The following is an 18,461-nucleotide window of genomic DNA, read 5'->3' on the forward strand; positions in this document are numbered from 1 at the left end:
ATATATATATATATATATATATATATATATATATATATATATATATATATATATATATATATATATATATATACACACGTGTGTGTAGGTGTGTGTGTGGACTGTAATTGTTATATATAAACGAGTGATATTTGAATATGTTTCTAGTATTTACCCTTTTTCAAACTATTTTGAAGGAGATATTTTTCTCGAACGTCAGATGTTTCCCCCCCGCGGTGTGATTATGTCATTATTCAGCACTAAATACTAGTTAGCAGCGTGATTAGTAGCATATCTACGTGATGCTGTATCAATAATTTATTTTAAAAATCGTTTTTTCTTGTATTCGCAGTAGCAACGTCGATATGGTGACGTCAGAACGCGGTCTGACCCGGAAGTGACGCAGGCGGGCCCGTCAGACTGTGTTGATGTTTTGTGCACGAGCTCTCGCCCGGGAAGACGGAGACGTATTTTTTGTTTTTTTCTCGTTTGTTTGTACGCTGTGTTCCGTCCAGACGTCGATGGGAATCGTCGTGGTGTCGACGGGGAACATTCGCTCGATGATTCGCGGCTAGCCAGCCAGCTCGACGCCGAACACAGACAATTTTTTGATCCAAAAAGGCGGACTGACTCGTCGCCCTCTACCCCTCCACCCCACCCCCTCCTCCTCCCGCTCCTGCTCCTCCTCCTCCCCACCATGACGATCCTACCCAAAAAGAAGCCCAGCTCCGGGGTCGGGGTCGCGGATCACGCTGATGACAGCGACCGGCGAAGCGTCGCGGACACTCACCAACATCCGCACCCTCACGCGGGGAGGACCGGAGCCCGGCCGCGGGCTTCTCCGCCGCCGTGGACGTACCAGCCCACACCGCCTTCCGCCAGAGACGAGCGGCGGAGCATCGAGGCGAGCTCCCGGCCGCAGCAGGCCTCTCCTCCGCCTGGCGGCTCGGTGGCCTCCGCAGGGCCGTGCGACGGCAGGGAAGGCGCTGGCGGCGGCGGCGGCTTGGGGGCGACCTCTCGCGGGGACTTGGTGGTGCAGGCCGGGGTTGTGGGCTGTGGCGGGAGTATTGGCGGCTGCTGCTCCGGGCCCGGACTCAGTAAGAGGCGACGGCAAGCGGGCACCTGCTCCGGCTCGGCGGCGCTGGCCGGAGGAGGGCAGGCCGGCGTGAGCGGTCCCGGTGGCTCCAGCCAGGAACCGGACGAGGGAGCCGGTGGCAACAACAGCGAGGACGAGTACGAGAACGCCGCCCGCCTGCAGGCCGTTGACCCGGCCACCGCCGAGCAGGTAAGCGCCACAGTTCCAATACCGTGTGGAGGTCCTGGGTCGCGTCTAAAATGGACGCTACGGTACGTGGGAATGAGTGAATGACAGAATGACGACGATTTTAGGTTCACGTCTATCTTGTCGTCGCCATGGCAACACGTGATTGGGCTTGAATTTAAATACGTTTCTGATAGCTAGTAACGTAGTGCACAAACCTCGTTGCTACATTGAAGTAGAATTTTCTAATCACTTTCGCCCACGACATTTGAAAACAGATATACTGTAGGCTATTTACTTTGTACACCAAATTTACTTTGTCAGATAATGAATGGATGGAAGCCTAAGAGCATAAATAAAATGTGCCAGGGTACTTAGGGTGGCTGAAAGTGATTGACTACAACTGACTTGAGGTGAAAACCATATGGTGCCCCCCCACCCCCACCTTCTTCGAAAGGGACAGAGTGGGACAAACATCCATCGTCAGGCTTGGCATTTCAGGCATTTTCCTCAGGTATATGTCAAATGCTTGGTTGGTGTTGTCATTATAGTAATTTAGCAAAACATAATGGTAGGCATGCTAGAAGACAACAGTGCGCTATTCATTTAATTGTCAAAAGAGTACATCTGTGCAAATTAATCAGCGCAATGGAAAACTCGTGTTAATTATATGCTATGCTCATGACGTAAGTTTCCACCACCTCTATTTTCGAACCAAAGGAGAAGGTGGAAATTGCATTCAGAAGACGTGTGACGTCATGGCGTAAAGCTACGGTAGCTTTTTCAACGTCAACGGATGCCAACGACCTAGGAAAGACGTAAATAGAGAGAGGTAAAGTCAATGGTTGAGATCTTGAATGACTGATTGATTGAAATCTTGGGGTCTTATGCAGAAAAAAAAGAGCCAGAGCAATGACCTGGAAGAATGTGAACCACGAAGCATTAATAACAAGGGCAACAGATTGGGCTAAGCAAGATATTCCCCATCCATGACATTATTTAATAGCACGGTCTATTGTTGTCTGCTACAAGAATGGTTTGTGGCGAATGTGTTACATCTCATGCCAGCCTAAGAACCACAGAGCTGAACTGATTGAGCAGTGCAAATGTGACAATCCAGACTGTTTTAGATGGAAATAGAAAGAAAAACTTCCTTTTAATTAAGTTAATACACTGCATCAACTCGCAAGTGTAGGCTACACTCCAATGCATTTGAATGAGAGACGTGAATATAGCTTTGTAAATGTACGATGAAGAATAAGCACTATATAAGTGCACTCCATTTACCATTTAACATTTTGATAAGTCGACTTGTCATTTGTTGGACTATGACGTGTTTTTTTCTTGGGAAAGCGCATGTTTCAAATCAATTGGCAAATGGAGAATTTGGGTGCGAGCCTGAGCTGTACTTAATGTAAATATGCTCTATTGGAAGTATACAGATTAAATGTGATGTAAGTATGCTACAGTAAAGGTTTGTAATGTACACCATTAAATGTAATTTAAATTAAGACAGCCCAAGCTAACTTAATTGCCATGTTACATTTAATATTTGTATAAATATCTTTTTTTATTATTGTGTACTGAGATATTTTTGTTGACCTGCGTTGGTTCCTGTGTAATTATTTACATGCAATTTGCGTGTCGTTGCAGATGTTTAGTGAATGTAAAAAAAAAAAAAAAAAGGTATTGCGCCACATTATTATAGGCATCTTTGGTCTTTGGCGCCATGCATTCTATTTTAATTGGATTGTTATTTACTGGAATTAGGACATTTTTACTGTGTTAGCGTAGCTTTGTGATAGACTACAGCACGTTCTGGACGCCAAAGGCATAGCGCTATAAATTACATTGCAAAAGCGATAATTTAGTCGTATGTTGCAAACTTTTGACCCAAGGTATGTGCGTTTTATCTGGCCTGTGCAACACCTCTACATGGGAAAAGCGTGCAAGAGCGCTAGCTGGCAACAGCCATGCACTTTGACAGCTCGTTTTTAGGATGTTAAATTGTTGGAACAGAGTTGGGGTGGATACAGAACTTGCTTGTAAACCGAGGACTTTTTATAGTGTTTTCACTCCTCGCTGCTGTAATGACAATCAATAATTCTGACTCTTCTCAGTACTCTTCTGATAATTCGGGAAGTCGGGAAGTTGAATCTCGGATTCAGGAGGAGCAGTGTGGTTTTCGTCCCGGCCGTGGAACAGTGGACCAGCTCTACACCCTCAGCAGGATCCTTGAGGGTGCGTGGGAGTTCGCCCAACCAGTCCACATGTGCTTTGTGGACTTGGAGAAGGCGTTTGACCGTGTCCCTCGGGGAGTCCTGTGGGGGGTGCTTCGGGAGTATGGGGTACCGGGCCCCCTGATACGGGCTATTCGGTCCCTGTACGACCGATGTCAGAGTTTGGTCCGCATTGCCGGCAGTAAGTCGAATTTGTTTCCTGTGAGGGTCGGACTCCGCCAAGGTTGCCCTTTGTCACCTATTCTGTTCGTAATTTTTATGGACAGAATTTCTAGGCGCAGCCGGAGTGTCGAGGGGGTCCGGTTTGGTGGCCTCAACATTGCATCTCTGCTTTTTGCAGATGATGTGGTGCTGTTGGCTTCTTCAAGCCGTGATCTCCAGCTCTCGCTGGAGCGGTTTGCAGCCGAGTGTGAAGCGGTTGGGATGAGGATCAGCACCTCCAAATCCGAGACCATGGTCCTCAGTCGGAAAAGGGTGGAGTGCTCTCTGCGGGTCGGGGATGAGGTCCTGCCCCAAGTGGAGGAGTTCAAGTATCTTGGGGTCTTGTTCACGAGTGAGGGTAGGTTAGAGCGGGAGATCGACAGACGGATCGGTGCAGCGTCTGCAGTGATGCGGACGCTGTATCGGTCCGTTGTGGTGAAGAAGGAGCTGAGCCGAAAGGCAAAGCTCTCGATTTACCGGTCGATCTACGTTCCTGCCCTCACCTATGGTCACGAGCTGTAGGTCGTGACCGAAAGAACAAGATCCCGGATACAAGCGGCCGAAATGAGTTTCCTCCGCAGGGTAGCCGGGCTCTCCCTTAGAGATAGGGTGAGAAGCTCGGTCATTCGGGAGGGACTCAGCGTCGAGCCGCTACTCCTCCACGTTGAGAGGAACCAGTTGAGGTGGCTGGGGCATCTGGTTTGGATGCCTCCTGGGCGCCTCCCTGGGGAGGTGTTCCGGGCATGTCCTACCGGCAGGAGGCCCCGGGGACGACCCAGGACACGCTGGAGAGACTACGTCTCACGGCTGGCTTGGGAACGCCTTGGGATCCCATCGGAGGAGCTGGCTGAAGTGGCTAGGGAGAGAGAAGTCTGGGCTTCCCTGCTAAGCTGCTGCCCCCGCGACCCGACCCCGGATAAGCGGAATTGAAGACGGAACGGAACGGAATTCTGACTCTGTATGTGTGTGTGTGTGTGTGCAGCAAGAACACTGGTTTGAAAAAGCTCTGCAGGACAAGAAAGGTTTCGTTATCAAGAAGATGAAGGAGGACGGAGCGTGTCTCTTCAGAGCCGTCGGTAAGTCAAATGCTTCCTCTTTTGGCCACCATGTTACTGTGGTGTTTGGATAACCAAAAAAGTGGAAGATTATAGTAATGTCTTCCAAGTTTTTGAGTTGACTTTTTTTTGGTTGATGTTTGTTTTGTTGTGTGAGCCAAAATTTAAGGTATATGAGTGACTTTCAAAAAATGCATTTGCTTGTGGGAAAAATGAAGCAAATCAGGTAATGTAATATCCTCGCATTTGGACAATCAGAGCCACAGTCACCGATTCACTTTCAGCGCTTTAATGAACAGGACAAATATTAATATTACATCACGTTTCTTCTACACCATTATTTTCTTTGCCATGAAGTGATGACTTAAAAATAAAAAACAGTGATGCCTTTCTTAATTGGTCAAAACACATCATCTTTGACAGAGCATTTGAAATAAATGATGTACGGAGTGATAGTTCAACTTGGTGCCAAGAAACTATTTTGAAGTGAATCGAGGAGTTCCATTTAGACAAAGTAGTGTTTTGTCACTGTTTGTGGCAGGGTTCGGCCCCTATTGTTGATGAACACTCTTTAGAAATGAGTTTGGAAACTTTTGAAAAGTGACTTAAAACGCTAAAACTGATGCACTTTACCATTAAGCGACACCCCAAAAAAATCTTGTTACACAGTCAACTGACTGCAGTTGATCAAATTGCAAATTTAGAAGCCAAATCATTTAAAAACATTAAGTTCAGAGTCACACATATTCGTATTAAGTTAATACTCGAACCCGTCGAACCAGCACCGATCGGCGAAGGTGAGCACCGCGGTGGGTGCGAGCGTGGGTCTCGCCGGTTAAGACTCGCCAGGTTAGTGATGTTAGTCAGTGCTATGAAGCATTTGCCACAAATCAGTGTGGTGAGTCGTGACACTGCTTCACCACTGCTTTCCGTACCACTGACTGAAGCAATTGTGTTGAAATGCTTCCGTGCTTCAAGGCATATGACACAATTTAGTGTGGCGACATCTGCTGGACAAAAAATATATTTCATTTTCAGTCAGCAAAAAGGGCAAAGCGTCATTTAAAAATAAGACACTGTTGTGTCAGTTTTAAATGAAAAAGTGAAATGATTGTGCAACAGGAAACTGGGGATTTGGGTGTTTCACGAAAAATGTAATTTCTGCAGCATTTGGTTTCAGTCCTATGACCTCTCCAACTTTGAAGAAGACCCTTTAGGATATCTGATTGATATTATAAGATCAGTGTATATAGTGCGTGAATGAATGCCGATAATATGTGCAATTGCGAATTAATATATTGTGTAGTAATCTAATTTCACCTCCACTGTAAACAAAATAAAGGGGGTAGGGGGTGATATTTACTTAGAAAAAACTACTAAACTAGTAAAGTTTTTTTTTGTATACTGTAAATTTTACAAGGGGAGTTTTGGGTACATTTTCCCAGTTTATTTATTTATTTCAAAAGTTACTAAACTGTTGAGCAGCGAACTCATGACCTTCAGCTTGGTAGACAGACACTCTTCATGTGAGCCATATTAGTTTTGTTGCTTGCCATTTATAGGCTAATGTATTTCTGGTGTAACTCGAGCAAAAACGAGAATTTTACCTGACAGCAACAACACAGCAGGAGTGGCATGGCTCAGCTCTTAACGTGGCTGTCACCCATCCTGAAGGTTGTGGGTTCATGCCTCGACCCTTGAGTATTTTTTTCATTGAAAAAACCCTGATAAGATCTACTCGGAAGACTTCTTGTAAAATTTACTTAATTCTGGAGTGAAAACACTCTCCTGGGTCCCCCCCCCCCCCCAAGTAAATATTACTCATTGTTTTTTAGTGTACCCTTCCTCGTTCTCAGTGACTTAATGCACGCAAAAGCTCTCCTCATCTCAATCTTGCCCCTAAGTAGCATTGTGAGTTTGACTCAATCAAATTGACTGACTCGACCCCTCCCTACCTGGAGTGACACGTCGACAGTCATGACCGGCACGCGAGTGACGTAACTTCGCTTCCGCGGTCACGCGATTCTCCATCGAAAGAAGCACGGCCCAGGGGCCCCAAGCAAGAAGGGATTGGGGGCCCTGGCAGATGGGGTATGGGTGGGGGGTTGGCACGGGGCACGATAGACAACCATTGGTCAGATGCATGTTGTTACATTTTAAAATTGCACAACTGCATCTTAAAGAATCAACATGAATTGTGCTTCATTCACATAACTTGTTGAAACAAAATAACAACAGTGATCCAATAGTAAAGTGCACATTGGGGCCTACATTTATTTAAGCTAACAACATTTGAAACCAAAAATAGAATACAGCACAGGGCAAATGTTTGGACACACCTTCTCCTTCAATACTATGCTATGCTTTTACTTTCATAACTATGTACATTGTAGATTCTCACTGGCATTATAGTAGGCAACAAAACTATGACAACGTGAAGTTATGTACTTAACAAAAAAGGTAAAAAAAAAAAATACAATAAATCCGTAAATAAATAGCCACCCTTTTTTCTGCTTACTTTTTTGCACATTCTTGACATTCTCTGGATGAGCTTCAAAAGGTAGTCATCTGGAAGGGTTTTCCAACAGTTTTTAAGGAGTTCCCAGATGTAAGGATCCCCACAGTATGCAAAAAAGTAACCAGAGCAAAGGATGGCTATTTTGAAGAACCTATAATATAAAACATGTTTTCAGTTATTTCACTTCTTATTTTTTTGTTAAACACTGTAGTGGACCAAACATGGACAAGGACACGGGTGCTTAAAAAAAAAATCAATTTAATCAAACCTGAGCAAAAAAAATTAACAAAAAAAATCCAACATCAACTAGTAGCTAAAGTTGTGGGCACAATTTAAAAGAGGGAGGTCAACTTAACATAACACAACTTAAACTGGACTAACCTTCAGACAAATAACTCAGGTGGCTTAAATAGGGGTGGACCAACCTAAATGAACACGAGGGAGGTATGACTACAAATCAAACAAAAAGACCAACTTAATTCTATAGGACAAATTAACAAAACATATATCAACACTAACGAGTGAAAATTAAAGTGCATTTAAACCAAATTAACAAAAATAAATACTCCAAACAAATCATTAAACAAATACATTCCCCCCTCGAGTCTTGAACAATGGCAGGTGTCAAATCTTCACTCCTTCCACCTTCCAGCCTGGTTGCTTCCCTCAAACAAGAACAAATGCAGTAAATATTCAGACAAATATTGACTAAAGTGTGCACGCCTTAGAAAATATGTCTCCAAACCAAACTGCTTACTTAATATTAACTGAAAACATTAAATAATTAAGCTAAAGCAAATTCAAACAATACTGACATTAGATGGTGGTGGTAAGGGTATCCACCACAGTACATAACTTGTTTTGATGCCTTCAGTGAGAATCTACAAAGTAACCAACCATGAGAATAAAGCAAATGCATTGAATAAGAAAGTGTGTCCAAACTTATGGTCTGCACTGTATATTTAATATTAAAGTTATTAAACTGCGCAAAAGTCAAAACTTGGTTGATTCAACATCGATTTAACATATGTTCGAGACATTTTTAAAAGTGGTGCTTCCTTGATTTGGCTTGTGCAAAAAACAGTTATTAGGCTTTATGTTCACGATTCAGTGGTCTCACTCTGTACTCGATTGGAATTGAAGCCAGCCCTGAAAGCCTAACACAGACAGTCATAAACAATTCTTACTTACAGTCACCACTGTCTTTTCTTTTCTCTTCTCCCTCTTTTTTTCCTTCATTTTTCACTCCCAGATGGATAGTTTCTCTTCATCCTGTCAGTCTTGTCGGAGAATCTCCTGTCATTCTATTTGTTCACACGCAAGCTGCATGTGTCTCTAATCAGCAACAAGTGGGGGATGGGGCGAGTTTGGCTCGCGGGGCCCCTATAGGGAATTTGAGATGGTCAATTGTCATTGCACTTTGGCACTCCTAATGTGAAAGAATAAGATATGCGGTTTGTGTGAAATCTGTTGACCCTCTGACTAGGGGGCCCCAAGCAATTGCCTGGTTTGCCTAATGGCAAGCTACGCCTCTGGGCATCGGAACAACGCATCGAGACACATATTGCCGCGAGCGCTCGACATTTGCCGAGCGTCTGCTTCGAGCGTAGCATCACTAGTATTAACAAGCACATCCTCACTCAATGCAGATGAAATCAAGCTCGCCTTGCAAAATTTTCCAACTTTAATTTTCAAAACTTGCATTTCTCTGGTGGCTTGTTTGCTAACTTGAAGTGATGCGTTTAAATAGTTCCACACTTGCAGTTAAAACCAAACAGATATAGAGACAAATATGTTAGATATAACTAAAACAAACTTTTAATTTGTTGTTTTCTTACAAATACAAACTTAGAATGATAAACTAATATATTAAATATATCATCACGCCATGGCAAGGTCATTTAGCAACCAGCCAGCAACATATCTGGAAAAGGAGTTGGCAACTCTAAATATGTGTGTGTGCGTGTGTGTCAGCTGACCAGGTATATGGCGATCAGGACATGCACGAGGTGGTGAGGAAACACTGCATGGATTATCTGGTGAGTGGCACTTTTGAGTCATTCCTACAGGAGGTTAAAGAAAAATGTGTTCAAATGCATTTATTGAAATAGTATCTAGTAGAAATATGCGAGTTGTATGGATTTTTTTTTTAATCCGACCTTTTCCTCACAGATGAAGAACGCAGATTATTTTTCCAACTACGTGACTGAGGACTTCACCACGTACATCAACAGGAAGAGGAAAAACAATTGCCATGGCAACCACATTGAGATGCAGGCCATGGCGGAGATGTACAACAGGCCAGTGGAGGTGTACCAGTACGGCACAGGTGTCTTCTGTTTGTTCTCATCTCGCTATTAAATTGTTAATTTTAGGGCTGCAATGATTATTCGAGTAACTGAAGCAAAATCTCTGCCTTAAACCTTCACAAAGATAATTATCCACATGGACTGATGTTGCTGCAGTGACACATACCACTCCGTGTAGAAATAAGTTAGCATGAAGATAAAATGCTATATGTACAACAAAAGCACGTCTACGATCACCAACACAAGGAAATGGCTCACACCCACGTCACTGACCAGGCCTGCCTTTTAAAGCAATGCACACTCAAAGATACAGATACTGCAGTAGAACGTGAGGCTGGTGACCAAGTGGAAAAAATAATACTGACACGTCACATACATGTTCATGTGTTATTAATGCTAAATCAATTTTTATCCAATGATTATGTGGTTTAATCTGTAGAATTGTCGAGTCTAATATTCGATATCTGCAGCCCTACTTGGTTTTGTTACGCCCATTGTAACTATCAGTCGTCTGCCTTCACGTTAAGCCCCGCCTCTTCCTGCTACAGAGCCAATCAACACCTTCCATGGCATCCACCAGAATAACGACGAGCCCATCCGAGTTAGCTACCACCGTAACATCCACTACAACTCGGTGGTCAACCCCAACAAGGCCACCATCGGTGTGGGCCTCGGCCTGCCCGCCTTCAAGCCAGGGGTACGAACCTGCATCCTTGCACACACATACAGCGTAGTGTATAGGTGCACTTAAACAAATATGCCACAACTCAAATAGACAAATTACTTCACAATTTACCACAGCTAATGACTGGGATGCATGTGAATTTTAAAATAGACAGGCCAGCACATTCAGAGATTAGTTTAAAAAAAAAAAAGTCAAATTATTTTAATAATGAAATAAATACTTAATTTTTACATTTATTTAATTATTACTATTAAGCAATTATATAATAAAAAAATATGACAAATGCATGTCAAATTGTTTCTATCACTACATACTATTTACAAAATGTGCATTTGTTGCAACTGTCTTTTCCCTTAAAATTAATTGCCTAACCCTCCTTTTATGTTGTATAGATCAAAATTACCCATGTTGAAGTTCAAACGGGGAAAAAAAACAATGTTCAAAATAAGTTTTAATTGGCATGATGTATTAAATATACTGCTCAAAAAAAGTAAAGGAACAAAGTGCTCCCTTAATTGTTTTGAGCAGTGTCTAAATAATTTAGGGAACACTTTTTTTGAGCAGTGTATATTGACTCAGCGGCAATAGGTTGCCGAAATGTCTTAGTTTTATTTATTAAAAATATAATACAACTCATTGATTCTATTTATGGTATTCTCCAATATTCACTGTAACAATAATGAAAAAATAATGGTTAAACATGCAATAGATCACATTGATCCTAGAAGTGTTTGCTGTACCTAATGAAAACAGGTTAAGGTTAAAAATTAAATAACAAATTTTTTGGGGGAAAATAAAGAATTTTAATTATTGTTTATCCACAAACCCTTGCCCTGGTCCATCTTCCATATGACTTTTTTGGGGGGGGGGGGGGTATTTGTAATAATTGATTAATCCATCTTGTCACCTTTAATTAACTGCAATGTTTTAAGTAACATTATTCACATATTATACAGTGATAATTTAATTTAGGTGGTAGTGCTTATTATGCTAATTAACCCTACTATTAGGCCACATTGGGAGCTGAAGTGCAGATCAACACATTTAGGAAAGTAGTCAGAAAACAAAAAATTGACTTGTTTGTATAATTTGACACTTAATGGATAGGCAGGCACTCCTGACATACAACAATGTAGATACAACACATTAAAAAGTAATTTTACATATTATGACCCTTTTATACCACGTCCTTCAAATCAGTACGCGGACCAATCTCTGATGAAGTCAGCCATCAAGACGTCCGAGGAGTCGTGGATTGAGCAGCAAATGTTGGAAGACAAGAAGCGAGCGAGCGACTGGGAGGCCACGTGCGAGGCCATCGAGGAGCAAGTGGCCAGGGAGTCGTACCTGCAGTGGCTTCGGGACCAGGAGAAGCAGGCCCGACAGGTCAGCGCCTTGTCTGCTACTTTTGACTTAAAGGTTTTAGATGCAGAATGAGAACAAGGGTAAAACAAAAGACAATTGCTGTGGTAACTTGATTAACGGGTCATCATTTGTTTTGTTTTTTTGTTTTTGCTTTGTTTTGTTTTTGCTTTTTTGTTAAAAGGTAAGGTAAACAGCACTTAAGTGAAGTAAAACAAATGATACAATTAAGATAATATAATGCCCTTACATATGGGCAAGATGATTTTTGTGCTTAATTCATATTCTGCAAATCCAATATTAATCAAAATACCATATTTAGACTAGTGGACACACATAGAACATATTATTGGAAGAAAAAAAATCCTTTACTTGACTTATGTTTTGCACCAACACATTTAAAATGTTGATAACTCATAAAAGTAAGCAACTTTGCCTACTGCAAGACAAAATAATATGCATGAGATATTCATAAATAGTCTAACTTAGTGCCATGTCTGCCACTTTCTTCATTCAAATCTCTTTGGGCGTGTATTAAAGTAATTCCTACCTATTACTTGCAATCTCCGTCCTTCCAGCCCAGGAAAGCCAGCGCCACCTGCAGCTCAGCCACGGCAGCGGCCTCTAGTGGCCTGGAGGAGTGGGCTGCTCGGTCGCCGAGGCAACGAGAGACTGACCCCTCTCACTCGGACCTCACCAGCGCCCCTTCGACCGCCATCAAGCCGCCTTCTCCCGCCGGCGCCGCCCTCATCCTTAACAAACCGCCCTCACCTTGTGCGCCAGGTAACGCCCACCGGTGACTCGGGTAGCAAAGGGGTGGAAAATTGACAGTACATTTCTGGATAGTGTGGGGTAAATTCAAGTCAGATGACAGATTCTGGAGAAATTTTGTTTTGGTTTCTTGTGCCGGAAAAAAACGGCCTTTTTGGTGAACACTTTTATGTGATACTGCATGATCAAAAAATATCAGTTAAAAATATTCACTATTAAGCTCGTATGAGCCGAAATTCGGAGGACTTCTCCTAATAATTTTGCAACCTGCCTGGGCTACTTTGTGCGTGCGTGTTTTTAACGTGTTAAAATGTGTTTGTATGGTTGCAGGTCCCAGTAATCCGAGTCGTCATCATTTAGAGTACAGAGCCATTATGCAGGAGATGTCACCTACAGCATTTGGTGAGAAAGATTAAGTGTGTCCACTATGTAGGGCTGGGTGATGTTTTTCACAAAATCCATGGTTCGGTTCTCGGTTTTGTGGTCACGGTTTTCGGTTTGGTATGCTTTGACTCTTAAAAAAAAATCAATTATGTTTTGTAGTTATAAGTGAAAGTGTATATTTACAGCACTATTTTTAACTCCTATTATTATTATTGTATTATTTAAAATCTTATTTTGTTCTATCTATGCCAGTAGTATATAGTGGCTGGCATAAACAATAACTGCTCTTGAGTTGGATGGCAAAAGGTACACGAAACCAGTGAATCCATCTATCATAATTCCCTGCAAATACAGCGGTCCCTCACTTTTCGTGGGTTACGTTCCACGCTCACCCACGATAAGTGAATTTCCGCAAAGTAGAGGACTTTTGTTTTCGGTTTTTTTTGGGGGTGGGGTTACGCTTTTACTGAGCCATAACAAAGCCACCACACAGTTCCCACCCTTCTAAACAATTGATAACTTTGTAAATATAATAAAACAATAGCAGCATAAATGAAGAATACATTAAATCCGGGAGTGGTGGATGGCAGTGCGTGTGAGCAGGGGCGCGGGCGGTGGTAATAATCTCTGAGAAACCTGCGAAATAGTACAACCCAAAATAAACCCCGTAATGTATGAATTTTTGACCCAAAATACGAATCTGCGATATAGTGAATCCGCAATAAGTGAACAACAAAGTAGCGAGGGAACACTGTATATCAGCTTTGTGTTCAACTATACAAATTTAGATTTCACACTAAGGCTACGTTCACACTGCAGGCAAATGCGACCCAGATCGGGTATTTTTGCCCAAATGCGACATGTATCTGACTTTTTTATGTCAGTCTGAACGGATTAAGACCTGCAGTGTGAACGTAGCCTAAGTACATCAGTGACTAAACTAGGTCAAGATCTATATAAATATAACAGTTAGTTGGTCTATATATGCCTTGCCGTTTTGAACAATCGGCGGCTAGCTGCATGCTAGCATCAAATATACCTGGATTAAGCCAAGTTCCGGTGAGAAACAAAAAGCCTAACTCATGAACATAATGATTTCCAGCCAGTTGTAATTCCAACGTCTGCGTTATGTACCATCATACCATGTGACATTATTGTAGGTTCATAGCTGTGCTTTTATGATCTTAAACCAGTTCACAAGGAATAAGACAAATATTCTTTATACTCACAGAAATTTTGGAAGTGTTCAAACTAAAATGTAAGGAAACAAATATTTCATCTTGTTTTCCCTGAGGGAGCAGAGCCGCTCACTAGGCCAGGATGCTCTGGCACACCCCTGGCCATGGGGCCTGCTATATGCTTTCACACCTCTCCCCCTCATTCATCTGACGCTTCGGAGGGCCCTTCTGGAGGGTCACACATTGTTGCTGGTGGCCCCTCTTTGGCCAGCCCAGACTTGGTTTCCTCTCCTCCGCAGTCTCTGCTCCTTCGAACCGTGGCTCCTGCCCAGTCGGTTGGATCTACTGTCCCAACAGCAGGGTCGGATTTGGCATCCCGATCCTCGTCGGCGCCATCTGTGTGTCTGGCCGCTGAGGGCCGAGACCCATTGCTGACTTCGGTTAAGCATACGATCCTTAATGCCAGGGTTCCGTCCACTCGTTCGCTGTATGCTAACAGGTGGAAGTTGTTTGCGGAGTGGTGTGCAAGCTGTTGGAGGGATCCTGTGACGTGCCCTATTCCCACTGTTTTAGAATTCCGTCTGTGGGTTGCCCTAGCCTATTGGCCTTCGTTCTAGGAACCCGCCTCAAGTCCCCACCTGGGACCTTCGTCTGGTGCGCGACGCACTGTGCATGTCCCCTTTCGAGCCGTTGACCGAAGGGGAACTTCGCTGGCTGTCTCGTAAGACGGCATATCTACTCGCTAAGCGGGTGGGGGAGCTCCACGCCCTATCTGTTAGCCCCGAGTGTCATCGTTGGCATGCCGACGGGGCAGGGGTCACATTGTGACTAAATGCTGCTTTTGGCTCCAAAGTTTTGTCTGGCTCTCAAGCCAACCACCCTATTCGTCTCGCCTGTTTGACTCCACAGTCAACGGATGGGGTTGACACTCCAAGTCGTTGTTGTCTTACGACGGCCCGAATTAAGGAGCTGCTGTTTCCAAGCAACGTCTCTTCCATTGGATCAGGGATGTGATTCGACAGTTGTACCGGATCATGGGCCGTTCTGAAAGGAGTGTCCTTGGAGGACGTCTGTGCGGCTGCTTATTGGTCGCCGCCTTGCACGTTCTCCAGATTCTACAGTTTGGATGTCACCTCTCCTCATCCACTGGATGTGGTTCACGGTCCTGCGGAGGCCCCTCTGTGAGGTACATTTTCCAGGGTCTTCGTGACATCGCTGGTATTCGGCGTTCCGTGCTGTTTCAGCACCGCCACCTGCGGTCGGGAGGTGCGAAATAGAACAACAGTTACGTATGTAACTACGGTTCTATGAGTCCCGAACGACCGGCAGCATTGCTTGTCACTCAGAGCCCTCGTGTTTGCGCGACAAGGTTCCGGTTGCGATCCTCTTTTATACATGAGGATCACGTCAGCTGGACCCCTGGAAATATCCTTTTATGAATTCTTTCTCGAGTGACGCATGCGCGTTGTGGATTTGACATGTTGAATCGGCATCGGGGCATTTGATTACTGTGATTGGCTGTTAGCTAGTGAATCAGCACACAGGGCAAGAAGAGAAGGTGATGTACTGATGGAAAGCCTTGACCTTTTTTTCCCCGCTCATTTTTCATGGAGTTTACTTTTTTTTGTCAACGCCAGAACGTGTGCCACCAAAAGAGAGCATGCGTCATTGATTTTTGTTTTTGCAACAACTGAAAAAGAAACTACTGTTGTATCGCGCAACATACGGCCAAGAGTATCAGCAGCACTTGATGGCAGAAATATTGTGCGAGCTGCGAAGAAACACAAAGACAATAAGTGAAGGTAATACAATCCGCTTTGAAATAAGAAATATTCAGTACATGCCATACCACGAGATGCAAAAGGAATTTCAGATTTACAAAGAAGCACAGAGATGAGCCACAAATTGGAAGAAGCTTTTATAGACCGATGAGACTAAGATTCATCTCTACCAAAGTGATTGAAAGGCCCAACAAAGTATGGAAAAGAAAGCACCAGCTAAAAAGACCCAAGTTCATCATCAAGGTGTGAGGCAGGGTGGAGGTAATATCATGGCTTGGGCTTGCATGGCTGCTTCTGGAACGAGCTCACAAGTCTTTATTGAGGATGTAACTCATGATGGTAGCAGCAAAATGAATTGTCCAGTCTAAAAAACAAGTTTGTCTGGCAATTTACTGAAAAATGCAACCAAACTAGTTAGGAGAAGCTTTGTCATGCAGCAAGACAATGACCCAAAACACTGACAACAAAACTAAGGATTTGATCAACTAGGGGAAAAAGTGGAAAATGTTAGGCTGACCAAGTCAATCACCGGACCGTAACGCAATAGACCCTGCATTGAGCCTCATGAAGAGGAGACTGAAGGGAGAACCCTTAAGAAACAAACACAAACTGAAAGAGGCTGCAGTAAAGACCTGGGAAATAATTTCAAATAAAGACTGCAACAGTCTGGTGAAATCGACGGGTTGCAGGCTTGATGCATTTCTTGCAAGTAAGAGTAATGCCACCAAAGTATTAAATGTATTCACGTTCAGTTAATTGAATAATGTCTGTTCCAATACTTTTGCTCATTTGAAAAGTGGGTGGCTTAAAACAAGGTTCTCTGTCCTGGGTTGTTTTAACACATGTAAATACCACAAAATAAAAGATGGTATTATGAACTTATTGTGTGTATTCATCTTTTGATGTAAAACCCAAATTGTTGTCAGTACAACAAAAACAAATGAATTGACCTTGCCGTTCCAATACTTTTGATGGGAACTATCTTGCCGTAAACACCCTCCCCCTCCACTCTCCCCCCAGGTCTAAGCGACTGGGAGGACGACGAGATCCTGGCATCCGTCCTGGCCGTGTCCCAGCAGGAATATTTGGACAGCATGAAACATCAGAGCGGCGCCATGCAGCATCGAGAGCGAGAAGCGTCCCCCGACAGCAGCTGATGGACGCACATACATGACCTACGAACCCCTCCCCCTCGTAAACCACTGAAGACAAAGCCAGAAGAAAGAAATGCATTTATTTTTTTCTCTCAAACTGTCATCCATCCTTCCCTCCCTCTTGTCCTTTCCTCCAAGCGGGAACTTGAGCAGATTCTGGCTCAGCGAGCCAGTCGGGAACCTGCTTACCACACAATATGTCACGTGAGAGAGCTAATCCATGGGAACAAAACACGCGTTTCTTCTGCTAGCATGTTCCGCATTATCACATATGATCACTGACCCGCTATGACCACAAGCCAACTCTTGGCCACCGGAAATAATGTCCTCAGATGACCTCACTTTGATTTTGTTTTAATTTATTCTGGTTTGCACAAGTTACACTGCTCTCAAAAAGAATACAGGACTTACGGGTGAAATTTCAGGAAGAACCTAAAATGGGATATAAATTTCCCAGGTGAAACGACATTTGACCTGTTAACTTTTGAATGCACTTGTCCTGTGAGATTCATCCTGAAATTTTGCCCAATATCCCAAATTTTATTGTGAGTTGTGTGTGTATATATCGAGAGGAGTTCACGGCGACCGCCTCTCAGCCATTGCTTCATTCTGATTGGTTGTCGACCCAACTATAGATTAATTTTGTCCAACAGTAGCCAAAACACAAAAGCTTGCAAGGTCATGATGTCATCATTTTAAAGGATAGTTTCTAATTAGCTGCCATGCTAATCTACTGTTTGTGAAAACGAGATTTCCTAGTGCCGTGTTATCTGATAGCAGTTAGCTGGGACAAAGGGAAATTTAAACCAGGTTGAATTGTTTTCAACGTTCAAGATATTTGTTAGGTTCTACTTCAGTGAGCGAGCATAAATCACCTAACTGCAACATAATAATGTCACTTAATGCGGCTCAATTGTAGCGGTTCTTTTTGACAAGTTAGCATTAGCATCCTTTCAGTTGAATTTCTGATGACTGGAAAATTAAGTTTCCCTTCTGGTGGAAAGATTGTTATTGAACATGTAGCACAATAAAGTGTGAGGAAGGCTAATCTGACAAAAAGACAGTGACGCCTCATGCTACACTTAACGCCTGAAGTCTACCCTTCCTGTTGGTGACCAGCTTGTTCGAGTTCCATTGATAGCTTGGAAATCTATTTTCTAAAACGTGTGTCTTCCTCTTCTTACCTCCATCATCATCATCCTCCTTAGCTGCATGTTTGATCATGACCAATATTGCCATGGAGACAAAGCGACAAATGAGAGGCAAAAACAGAATTGTCAACACTTATCCTCTTTATGGTTGATTATTGTTATTATTAATAATATAAGTTTGTTTTTATTTTATTGCTTGGGATGAAAATACCTTTTTTTTCTTGGAATAAAAAGGAAAAATGTTTCAGACAGAATGAGCTGCGGATTTTTGAGTGCATTGCAGATTTTTTTTATTTTATTTTTTGCTTTAAATACAGATTATTCACTGCAGTATGGTACATTTTGTGCTGATTATTTTTCCACATGGACTATTACTGCAGACTTGCGTGAGCCAGGAGGAAAGTATGACTGACAACTTGAAAAGTATAATTT

General features: G+C 43.1%; 1 protein-coding gene across 2 annotated transcripts; it reads left to right on the top strand.

The window, feature by feature from the left end:
- The first annotated feature begins 369 nt into the window (after positions 1-369).
- otud5a (OTU deubiquitinase 5a) lies at positions 370-18,283 on the top strand. 2 transcript variants are annotated; one of them, XM_086069245.1, is made up of 9 exons: positions 370-1,264; positions 4,664-4,757; positions 9,229-9,293; positions 9,427-9,583; positions 10,091-10,260; positions 11,449-11,634; positions 12,189-12,393; positions 12,712-12,783; positions 16,745-18,283. In XM_086069245.1, exons 1-9 carry the CDS (start codon positions 677-679, stop codon positions 16,879-16,881), a joined length of 1,674 nt encoding a protein of 557 aa, XP_085925371.1. In that variant the 5' UTR covers positions 370-676; the 3' UTR covers positions 16,882-18,283. The 2 variants fall into 2 exon arrangements, with proteins under 2 accessions (XP_085925371.1, XP_085925372.1); XM_086069246.1 differs by having other exon boundaries at positions 371-1,264; positions 10,112-10,260.
- Positions 18,284-18,461: the final 178 nt, after the last annotated feature.

This window comes from Leptonotus elevatus, chromosome 2 (genome assembly GCF_054856555.1).
Source record: "Leptonotus elevatus isolate MCC_2025b chromosome 2, RoL_Lele_1.0, whole genome shotgun sequence".
In the NCBI taxonomy this organism is placed as follows: Eukaryota; Metazoa; Chordata; class Actinopteri; order Syngnathiformes; family Syngnathidae; genus Leptonotus; species Leptonotus elevatus.

What these genes read in the sequence shown, in the direction of transcription:
- otud5a (XM_086069245.1), top strand. Translation starts at nt 677, where the DNA reads ATGACGATCCTACCCAAAAAGAAGCCCAGCTCCGGGGTCGGGGTCGCG. An exon ending in GGTGTACCAGTACGGCACAG is followed by an intron (nt 9,584 to 10,090) that starts GTGTCTTCTGTT and finishes CTTCACGTTAAG; the next exon opens with CCCCGCCTCTTCCTGCTACA. An exon ending in GATGTCACCTACAGCATTTG is followed by an intron (nt 12,784 to 16,744) that starts GTGAGAAAGATT and finishes CTCTCCCCCCAG; the next exon opens with GTCTAAGCGACTGGGAGGAC.